Genomic DNA, 10366 nt, shown 5'->3' on the forward strand with positions numbered 1-10366 from the left:
TAATGTTAAGACTGTAGCAGTGATAGGATGTGGATGGGGGTGCGGGGGGTGCCTATGCATTGAGAAGTGATCCTAGTCTCTCCCACCCTCACCTTAGCAAGACTGTTGTAGAGCCACTGTGCCTGCAGAGTACTATGATGTCACATGGCCTTCGCTAGAACTGAACACAATTATAAAGTCGTCTTTGCGTAGTAGCTTGTAACAGTTAAGGTATAACCACTCGGGAATCAATGCAATGAATTCTGACTTGGTTAAGAGGTGCTAATGCTGTTTTTGTTTTTTTAAGATTATGGCTGAAATAAAAACATTTAGGCATTGTCAGCGCTCAGAGGTGGACAGAAACACTGTCCTGGTAGGGTAGAATGTGAGATTCACTGGGGGCCCTAGCTGCACCAGCTATGCCTCTGGGACAGTGAGCTAGCCATCGGAATCTCTGGATGTTCATTTCCTTAGCTCTAAGGCAGTAGATGATGGTACCTCCCTCCCAGTGCTGTTGTGAGAACACATAGGAAGCAAGTAAATCTCTTAGCTTAAAGCCAGCCATGAAGTCGGTGTTCAATGAGCCTTTTTGCTGCTGTGAGTGAAGAAGTCATAAATAAAAGGGGAAGGATTGAGGGTTTGAACAATATAGTCTTTAAGTGTGTTTTTAGAGGAAAAGTAGAATGAGGATTATCAGTGGAGGAGTTTGACCGCTGCCTCTTGCTCATTTTATTTGTCCATTAAAATTTTTGCACACACTTCTGTGCTGTGCTTTTTGCTAAGATCTAGCACTGTGCAGAAAAAATTTTGTTGAAATAGTTTTGTCCCACATGTCTTATCAGAGCAATAGGTATCATCTAGCAACTTGATGTGAGTAGGGGAAACAAATCTCCAGGCAAACGTCCGAATATTCAGATGGTTGTAAATAAACTTACCCAATGTTTATTCCCAAGAAGGAAGAACTGACACAGGAATGACAGAAGTGCCTCTTCTGAAGTAGATCCTCTCTAGCACCCATGAGGTACGTTTGGGAAGCCACTGAGTTTTTGAGGTAAAAACGAAAGCTCTTCCTGTGAGCCAAGCATGAGAATATCCATGTGTGGCCCTGAAATTGGCCGAAGTGTGACTTATACGTTAATAATTACCCTAGCAATTGTCCAGACTACTTGGTTTCACTAGACTGCAAACAGTTCACCTGCAGAGGAGTCTCCAGAAAACAGCATGTTCCCCTTGCTTTTTGGAGCTGGACTGGTAGTTTTGAACCTAGTGACTTCTGCTAGGAGCCAGAAGACAGAACCCCTCAGTGGCTCTGGGGACCAGCTGCTTTTTGATGGAGCGGATAGATCTGACTTTGCCATCATGATCCCTCCAGGAGGCACAGAATGCTTCTGGCAATTTGCCCGCCAGACTGGCTATTTCTATTTCAGTTATGAGGTGAGTACATGGGCTCCTCTGGCCATACTGGGGGCTTGTTTTTTTGCTTGTTTCCTTTTGTAAAAGTGGGTCAGGTTTTATTCAAATACAAGATTCTGGTTGTCTTATGCTGTGATGCCCTACCTCATAATGAAATGGACCTGCATTCAGATGGAAACTTTTTGGATGAATAATCACTAGAACATATGGCTTGACTTCTGGGGCAATGAAGGTGTGCTCAAAGCCATGGGACAAACAGACTGCCTCTTCCTGGAAAGGTGATCATATATTAACTCAGATTTGGAGATGAGAGGGGAGAGAATCTATTTTTTTTTTAAATACTGAAACAATGTGGATATGGTACAAAGTCAAATGAAAACTTAACATGGCCTTTGGCAACAGACCCTGAGATTTCAGTGTATGGGATTGGGGAAGCAACATTTACCCTTCTGCTTTACTAAAGAATCACTGGCTCAGGGTTTCTCTTTTTCTTCAGAAATGTAAATGTTTTCAAGTTGCCTGTTTCCAGGCCAAGTACATTTATCCATCTGTTTGTCTTTCGCCACAGTGCCCAAGGATGGTGGACTCAGCAGTAGAGTCAGCAGTTGTTCATTTCCTTTGTTATCTTAGAAAACTTTTAGCTTTCTAAAGTTTGTTTACATAGTAATAGACTATATTGATCTTGTTCCACTCCACTGTAAGTCAAAGCGTATTGTAAGTTAGCTTATTAGAGAAATTTCTTATTTCTGAATTTATAAGAACAGTAGCTACTCGTCAGCTCACTGTAGCCTGGGCTTATCAAGACCCAGCTTGGGGACAAGTGCCTACTGAATGCCTGATTTATTTGCTGTCAAGTAGCAAGTAAGCCCAGGTCTGGGACTCCACCAAGACGTCAAAACCAAGCAGGTGCAATCAAGAATTCTATAGCCAAAGACATACATATCGATCCATACACACAAGATGTACATTCTGAGACAGGTCTTAACAGGAGTGTTCCTGGCATTTTGGGCAGTTTGTCTTGCAGTACTGTTTTTAACATAGAATGTTCAGGATTGCTATCTCCCCTCCACCCAGCACCTCTGTTGTCTCAATCCAAATTCCCAGAGAGAACTGGGCGGTACCATCTCTGATGGAGAAGCACTGTGCTGATGATCAAGAATGTCAGTCTTACCAGTTAGCTTCCTGGTGATGCAACAGGGGCTTTTCTCCCCCTTTAATGTGTCTTGGCAGGTGCAGCGGACAGTGGGAATGTCACATGACCGGCATGTTGCTGCCACTGCACATACGCCACAGGGTTTCCTCATAGACTCCTCTCAGAATGTTCGGGGCCAGATTAACTTCTCTACCAAAGAGACAGGTCTGTTTTCATTACCACAGCTACTGTAATAGTCATTAAGTTTCTTTGAAACTGGGTCAAGAATGAGGAAAGTACTGAAATTACTGAAGTACCTGAGATGTAAAAGCTCTGGCTTTTTCACACAGGGATGATCAAATGGTAGGGGGACTAAACAGCCTTGAACACCAAAAACCAGCCTTCAACATTTCCTGGAGATTGCTGGTGGCAGAGGACATTAAGCAGCAGGCAGTCTACTGGCAGATTGGGGCAGGGTCTCCAGGGTCCAGAAGCTCAATTTTTATCTTATTGTCTCCAAGTGATCAGGTTATGAGAAAGTCACCAAAACAGACCCACTTATAATATAGAATTCCAATTGACAAATGTATTCACAGGATAGCATTTCTAGTTATCAGAATACTTGAGCCAGTTACTAAACAGCAGACTCAGAATGAAAGGAAATGCATAGCCATGAAAATACCTACACCTCTACAACAAAGCACTTCTCCAGTCACAGGAAATTTCTATAGCCAGATGGAGTCTGTCCCCACCTTGGACAGCATGGGTCAGTTTTGTTTGGTCCGACGCCCCGTTCCCCCAAGACAGAGCACAAGCTAGGGGAGGGGCTGAAGGAAAGGGAGAAGCAGACTCTCCACTGAGCAGGGAGCCCGCAGCGCAGCGGGACTCCAGGATCATGCCCCAAGCCGAAGGCAAATCCTTAACCAGTTGAGCCACCCAGATGTCCCCAGCACGGGGTAGTTTTAATTGCCCTCTCTACCAACCAGGAACCAGGTGTACCGAAAAAAAACAATGTTTCTCAACCAGGGCATAAAACAATCCTTCATTGTGTAGCACAGAATATTCAGCACTCTAGGATACTTAGCATCTTTGGCCCCTTCATGCCAGTAGTGCCTTCCAATCATTTCGACAATCAAATATGGGGCCAAACCTTTCTAATCCCACTCTGCCCCACTCCCACACACACACAGGTAGCAACCCCAGTTAAGAGCCAGCACTCGTACATATCCTAAACCATCAGTTCCTGTACCAACCACCTTGTAGAAATTACTCCGGCAGGATAGCTTTTCACATCATTTTTTTCTCATTTCAAATTCAAGATGGCATCCCCCAGCTCTAATGACGTACAAGAAGCAGGCAAACACCATGCTCTTAATTTCAACTCATTTCGCTAAGCAGAAGAGCTTCAATAAGAGATGTGAGAAACATAAGTTGAAAAACCTGGAGAAAACATCGTTTCTAACCTAGTATAGAACTAACTTGCTTAAATTTATTTACAAACTTACTAATTTATAGAACTAAGTTACTACTATTTAGCAAAACAATATTGTAACATACTTAGTAAAATAAGTTTCATGGAAGATCATTTAAGGTCTTCCACATCAAAAACTGGATCTTTGTATTTCCTAAGTAAAAAGAAGGTACAACAGTAGTACCTTTAATACGGGTAAACAAGTATCTCCAGGGAAATCTAGAGGGTGGTAGATCAACAAAGGCTGGAGATTTAGTAATGATCTAGGGATTCCTACAGGTTTTTATCAGCTTTGTCTAAAAAATCAGCAAAATCACTTTGGTTCTGTGCAAGTGTACCTCAATTTTGGAGTCTTCTATGAGGGGCCTGAAATGGACCACAAACAGAAGAATGAAAGAAAGCGACTGAATGATACTCTGGATGCAATTGAGGTAACTATTTTATGGGAGAAACATCTGTGGAAACACCCTTGGAAATCCGTAATATCTGAGTGAAGGCTCATTTGGGGAGAAACCAAATAGGCATGGGGATCTAAAGCCTTTTGGAACTTGGAGCTCTTCAAATTCCTCACTTGTTTTATAACAGACGTTGGCAAACTATGGCACACAAACCACATCTGGCACACTGCCTGATTAACATAGAATTCACCATTTTAAAATGTGCAATTCTGTGGTTTTTAGTATATTCCCAAGGTCTTGCAACTATTGCTAGCATCTAATTCTAGAATAGTTTCATTACCCCCAAAGAACTCCATACCCATTAGTCATTCTTCCTTCCCCCACCCCCCTAGTCCTGAGCAATCCTTCACTAATTAACTTTGTTTCTATAAATTTGCCTATTCTGTACATTGTACAAGTGAAATCATACAATGTGGCCTTTGTTTCTGGCTCCTTCCACTTGGTCTTGTCAAGGTTGATCCATATTGTAGCATCTATTAGTATTTCATTTTCTTTTATGGATAATATTCTCTTCTAGGACTATACCACATTTTGCTTATCCATTCATGAGCTGGTAGACATTTGGGTTGTCCACTTTTTGGCTATTATGAATAACACATACCCATGAAGTTTTTGTGTGAACATGTAGACCAAGAAGTGGTATAATCTGGTGGGTCATAGTATCTCTGTTTTAACTGTAACTGCTGTTTCCCAGTGGCTAAACCCATTTTATACTCCCACCGGCATTTTTTTTTTTTTTTTTAAGATTTATTTATTTATGATAGACACACACACACAGAGAGGCAGAGACACAGGCAGAGGGAGAAGCAGGCTCCATGCCGGGAGCCTGATGCGGGACTCCATCCCGGGACCCCAGGATTGCGCCCTAGGCCAAAGGCAGGCGCCAAACTGCTGAGTCACCCAGGGATCCCCCCACCAGCAGTATCTGATGGTTTCAATTTCTCTACATTTTCGCCAACATGTCACCACTGTCTCTTTTATTACAGCCATCCTACTGGCTGTGGAGTTGTACTTTGCGGTTTTGAATGGTCTCCCTAATGGCTAAGGACATTGAGCGTTTTTTTTTTTGTTTGTTTTGTTTTTTTTGCGTCTTATGTTTTTTGACCATTCGTAGATCTTTGGAGAACTCTTCAAAACCTTTACTCATTTTTAAATTGGGTTGTCTTTTTATTGAGTTGTAAGTTTTTTATATATTCTGGATATGTCTCTTATCAGGTAACTGATTTACAGACATTTTCTCCATTCTGTGGAATATCTTTTCACTTTCTCAAGAGTATTTTTCAATGCACAAAAGCCCATTGTTTGTTTCTGTAAGTGAAGTTTCACTGAAACACAGCTCTGCTCATTTGACAGTTACACATGACTGCTTTTGTGCTAACAGTAGCAGAGTTTGGTAGTTGCAACAGAGACTCCTTGCCTGCAAAGCCTAATATATTGACTATCTGGTCCTTTAATAAGAAGCTTGCAGGCCCTCATCTTCTACCATACACAAAGAACATAAGACATCACTGGAATGGCAACGATGTACGGAGTACGTGTCTAAATCTAGAAATACTCTGGTAAGAGCTTTCTGGTTTCAGCACTGAAATTTTTCATTATAAAATCATGTCTTTTTAAACTAAAGTCAAGACCTTTTTTCATATACAGCAAAACCAGCTTTACTAACAACTACAATAACCAACTTATTACATATCATAAAATTATGAGTAAGATACTCAACTATCAGATAACTTATATTAGTGCTTGTGAGCACCCAGGTGAGACTAGTTGGGAGACGAGGAGGTGTTTTTTTTTTTTTTTTTTTTTCATTTTCTGGAGCAACCCAGGTGGCTCAGCCGGTTGGTTTAGCACCGCCTTCAGCCCAGGGCCTGATCCTGGAGACCTGGGATCGAGTCCCATGTCAGGCTCCCTGCATGGAGTCTGCTTCTCCCTCTGCCTGTGTCTCTACCTCTCTCTATCCCTGTGTCTCTCATGAATAAATAAATAATCTTTAAAAAAAATTTTCATGGGGATCCCTGGGTGGCTCGGTGGTTCAGCACCTGCCTTTGGCCCAGGGCATGATCCTGGAGTCCCAGGATCGAGTCCCGTGTCAGGCTTCCTGCATGGAGCCTGCTTCTCCCTCTCCCTCTGCCTGTGTCTCTGCCTCTCTCTCTCTCTCTATCATGAATGAATAAATAAAATCTTTTTAAAAAAATTTCATTTTCTGGGCAGCCCAGGTGGCTCAGCGGTTTAGCGCCGTCTCCAGCACAGGGTCTGATCCTGGAGGCCCAGGATCAAGTCCCACGTCAGGCTCCCTGCATGGAGCCTGCTTCTCCCTCTGCCTCTCTGTCTCTAATAAATAAATAAAATATTTTTTAAAAATCTCATTTTCTGTACCACAGGAGAGTACATGGAAGGTGCAGAACAATATCTTTCACATGTGGCGATACTACAACTTTGCGCGCATGAGGAAAATGGCTGACTTTTTCCTTCTCCAATCAAACTATAACTATGTGAACTGGTGGTCAACAGCTCAGAGCCTTGTTATTGTTCTTTCTGGAATCCTGCAGCTGTATTTCTTAAAGCGTCTCTTCAATGTCCCAAAGACTACAGACACAAAAAAGCCAAGATGCTAAGCCACAATGACTACAGCACCCTAGCTCTTTTCTTCTGGGGCAGAAGCTTTGTCAAAGCTTCAGTCAAATGAGCTTTATAAAGTTATTGGAAAAAAAATCAATTTATCTTGTTAGAACATCTTAGTCTATTACTTTCCTTTCCTCTCCAATTTGCCTCAAAATGGCAATAAAATAATAAATGTAGGGGATCCCTGGGCGGCGCAGCGGTTTGGCGCCTGCCTTTGGCCCAGGGCGCGATCCTGGAGACCCGGGATCGAATCCCACGTCGGGCTCCTGGTGCATGGAGCCTGCTTCTCCCTCTGCCTGTGTCTCTGCCTCTCTCTCTCTCTCTCTCTCTGTGACTATCATAAATAAATAAAGAAAAAAAATATTTAAAATAATAAATGTGCAACTTTTGATATTAGCTATTACTAAGTGTGTACTAAATGCTACCATCAAAATACTATTCTTCACGCAGCAGTCCCTTAACCTTTACTAAGTCTATCTAGAGGGTTAACACAGAACCTTGGGAGGGAGAAGAGTTGAAAAAAAAAATGGGACAAAAACATAAATCTCAGTTTACATGTTGCATACAAAAACATGGGTGTTTTTTTTTTTTTGTATTTGAAAATTTTATTTTTAGAGATGTCACCTTTGGAATTTAAGCAGGAAAAAAAGCAATGTATTTAAAGAAATGTTTTAAATACAGGCAGTTTCTTAAAACTTGGTAGAATTTTTCAATTTTTAAAAAACATTTTAATAATTTCAAAAATAATTTTGGCAGGCATGGGCAAGGATAGAGAAGCTGAATTATTTCAGTGTCTGATTAGCACTTTCTGTCTAGTCCAGTCAGGTAAATAAAGGTTTGTAAGGGAAATCACATTTTAAGAAATCACGGTGATGAAAATAACATTAGCCTGGGACCATAAACATCTAAGAAAAAGAATAAGAACCAAGATATATAATCAAACTATACTCACGAGATCCTATCCTTAGTAACAGAAATACCCAGTATATGCAATATAAAAATAATTCTTTCCATTTAATATGTAACATGAGCCAGGCACCGGGCTAAGTGCTTTACAAACATGATTTGTAATTCTAAAAACCATTCTTAGGTAGATGGTTAAAGCTGTTTTTTGAAAGAAAAAAAATAAGCTTATCAAGGTTTAATGATGCCTCCAAAGTCATACAGCTGGTAGGTGTCAGAACTGGGGTTTGAATCCAAGGTTTTCTTGCACACCACACAGCATCTACTATATAGAAAATTAGCAGAAAAAATTAAATTACTTTATCCAAATTTCATTTGTAAAATCTCACATGTGACCTACCATTCTAATATGGCAGTATCTAACTTTCATGGTATTAAAAAATAATGAAAATCTATTGTGGTCTTAGGAGTTTGGAAAATAGTGTTATCACAGATAACAATAAGCTGGCTATTCTTGTCCTCAGTTCGAATGACTTAGAACCTGTTACTCAAAACAAGCAGCCCTCCGATTCAAATATAAAACACAGTATTCTTTTTAGTCACAAAGATCTGAAACACTATTTTTGAGCCATTTCCGCATAAGAATCCAACCTGCATCGTCCGTAATAGTGAGAATATTAAACTAAGAAGTCCCTGAAGAAGTCACAGTGTTGACAAAATTCAACATGATGATGGAGCCTACACAGACACAGGAAACAAAGCTAGGCCCTTCCACACAGCCATAAGTCCTTGCGATGATTTCGTTTTAAGTCAATGTCTCTTCATGCCGCACATATTCCCCAATGTCTGCTTGATGAAATACCACAATCGCCATGGGGTCTACTTTCCTGCAGTCTTGTGTAGACTTTGCTGCCACCCCAAAACCCTGGGATTCAAAAGAAGAGACACTGATTCACTCGAGTCATTCAAAAGGCACGCATTGAGGGATAGAAATAATCAAGAAATGATCAAAAATATATAGAAATTCGAAAGGTGCTGAGAATTTAGTCTCTGAAGCGCACAGATTGAATATACATCCTTCTTGATTAAAAAGATGCTCGGTTTTTATAACAGCTACCATCTCTACTCACCAAAGGGACGTCTGCCATGGAGTACACCACCACTCCCTGGTACTGGCAAGTATTTTCAGTGATTCGACCCAGTCCCGATTTCAACACATGGTTCCCATACAGGAAAGACTGCTCTGCTCCAGGCTTTATCCACACTTTATACTAACAAAACAAAACAAAACAAAACAAAACAAATTAAATCCAAGAGACCTTAAAAAGCTAACTGTTGTATCCCTGCAGATAAGCCAGCTGCTGAATTTGGGACTGATTTCTTGAAAGCATCTTAGGAGAAGAAAGAGGGATGGTCGGGTCATCTCAAATGGTTCACTCCCTCATCAGACCTGCCAGGCGGTTCTTCAACTCTACGACTCACGGATTAGTTACGAGCTCTTTTTCCGGATCCCACCAGGCTCTCGCCAAAGACACGGATCTGCTTTTCTTGAGAGCCGTCTGCCCCGGCGTTCCTCCTCCGCGGGCCGCAACTGCAGCGAGGCGGCCTCACGGCGTCCCAGCCGCACGCAGCAAGCCCTGCAACCCCTTCACTTGCCGACACCGACCCGCGCACCGTCGGCGCCCGCGGCGGAAAGCTGCCCGAGGACCTGCCTTCCGACGAGGCCCCCAGGGCGGACTCCTTCCTCCCCAGGGCCGACGCGGTGCCACCCCACACACCTTGGCATAGGGTGCGAGGTAATCCAGGGCTGTGATGTGCAACCGGAATCTGTGACTCTTGGTGAATTTCCCGAAGCAGGTCCCCAGCGACACCAGCTTGTCCCCGGAGATGTTGGCGGCCAACTTCAGGATCTTCTCACTGAAGGGGTGAGGGGGAAGGAGGCGTCGACGAGGGCGGCGGGGGGCGCGTCCTCCCGGCCCGCTGCGCCCGGCGGCGCCGCCTCACCTCACGTAGTACACCCGGTCGTTGTGCAGCCTGAAACAGTAGGTGCCGTCCGGCCTGTCCACCAGCAGCTGGAGGTTCTCGCCGATGCTGAAGGCAAACGGGGCCCTGCGGTCAGCGCCCCGCTCCCCCACGCCCTTCCCGGCCACGCACGCATTCCCCTTCCCCTCCGCGCGCTCTTACTATTTCGCCATCTTCTCAAACATCACGCGGGTCTCCTCTTCAGTCAGAGGCCGCATGTTGCCGCCGGGTCGCAGCGCCGGATCCGCGGGCCCCGGGGCCGGAAGCGGAAGTCGGCCGCCGGCCCCCCTGGCGGCCCGGCCGTGGCTCCCCGCGCCGCGCCCCCCGCCCGCCGGCCCGCCGGGGAGGAGAGCCGGGCGGACGCGG

General features: G+C 43.6%; 2 protein-coding genes across 7 annotated transcripts in view; one reads left to right on the plus strand and one right to left on the minus strand.

The window, feature by feature from the left end:
- NIP7 (nucleolar pre-rRNA processing protein NIP7) overlaps nt 1-10324 on the minus strand; it is a 118588-nt gene extending 108264 nt beyond the window's left edge. For 3 of the 5 annotated variants that reach the window (XM_049110758.1, XM_025426675.3, XM_035715682.2), the window contains exons 1-4: nt 10163-10324; nt 9983-10069; nt 9757-9895; nt 9109-9249 (exon numbers count right to left, since the gene is read on the minus strand). In XM_049110758.1, the coding sequence (XP_048966715.1) occupies nt 9109-9249; nt 9757-9895; nt 9983-10069; nt 10163-10218 (423 nt within the window). In that variant the 5' untranslated portion in view covers nt 10219-10324. Of the gene's footprint in view, nt 1-7780; nt 8926-9108; nt 9250-9756; nt 9896-9982; nt 10070-10162 lie in introns of those variants that run through there. The other 2 variants (XM_025426676.3, XM_049110759.1) reach the window with 2 other exon arrangements.
- On the plus strand, nt 1127-7471 carry TMED6 (transmembrane p24 trafficking protein 6). Of its 2 annotated transcripts, none has more exons than XM_025426673.3 (4): nt 1127-1413; nt 2623-2749; nt 4275-4426; nt 6835-7471. In XM_025426673.3, the coding sequence occupies exons 1-4, from the start codon at nt 1201-1203 to the stop codon at nt 7066-7068; spliced, it is 726 nt and encodes a 241-aa protein (XP_025282458.1). In that variant the 5' UTR covers nt 1127-1200; the 3' UTR covers nt 7069-7471. The 2 variants fall into 2 exon arrangements, with proteins under 2 accessions (XP_025282458.1, XP_025282459.1); XM_025426674.3 differs by having other exon boundaries at nt 4329-4426.
- Nucleotides 10325-10366: the final 42 nt, after the last annotated feature.

The sequence above is a fragment of the Canis lupus genome, chromosome 5, assembly GCF_003254725.2.
Source record: "Canis lupus dingo isolate Sandy chromosome 5, ASM325472v2, whole genome shotgun sequence".
NCBI classification, from domain to species: Eukaryota; Metazoa; Chordata; class Mammalia; order Carnivora; family Canidae; genus Canis; species Canis lupus.

Excerpts from the sequence above, each read along its gene's own strand:
- TMED6 (XM_025426673.3), top strand. The coding sequence starts at position 1,201 with ATGTTCCCCTTGCTTTTTGGAGCTGGACTGGTAGTTTTGAACCTAGTG. Across the intron at positions 1,414-2,622 it reads ATTTCTATTTCAGTTATGAG|GTGCAGCGGACAGTGGGAAT; the intron begins GTGAGTACATGG and ends GTGTCTTGGCAG. Across the intron at positions 2,750-4,274 it reads CTTCTCTACCAAAGAGACAG|GTTTTTATCAGCTTTGTCTA; the intron begins GTCTGTTTTCAT and ends GGATTCCTACAG.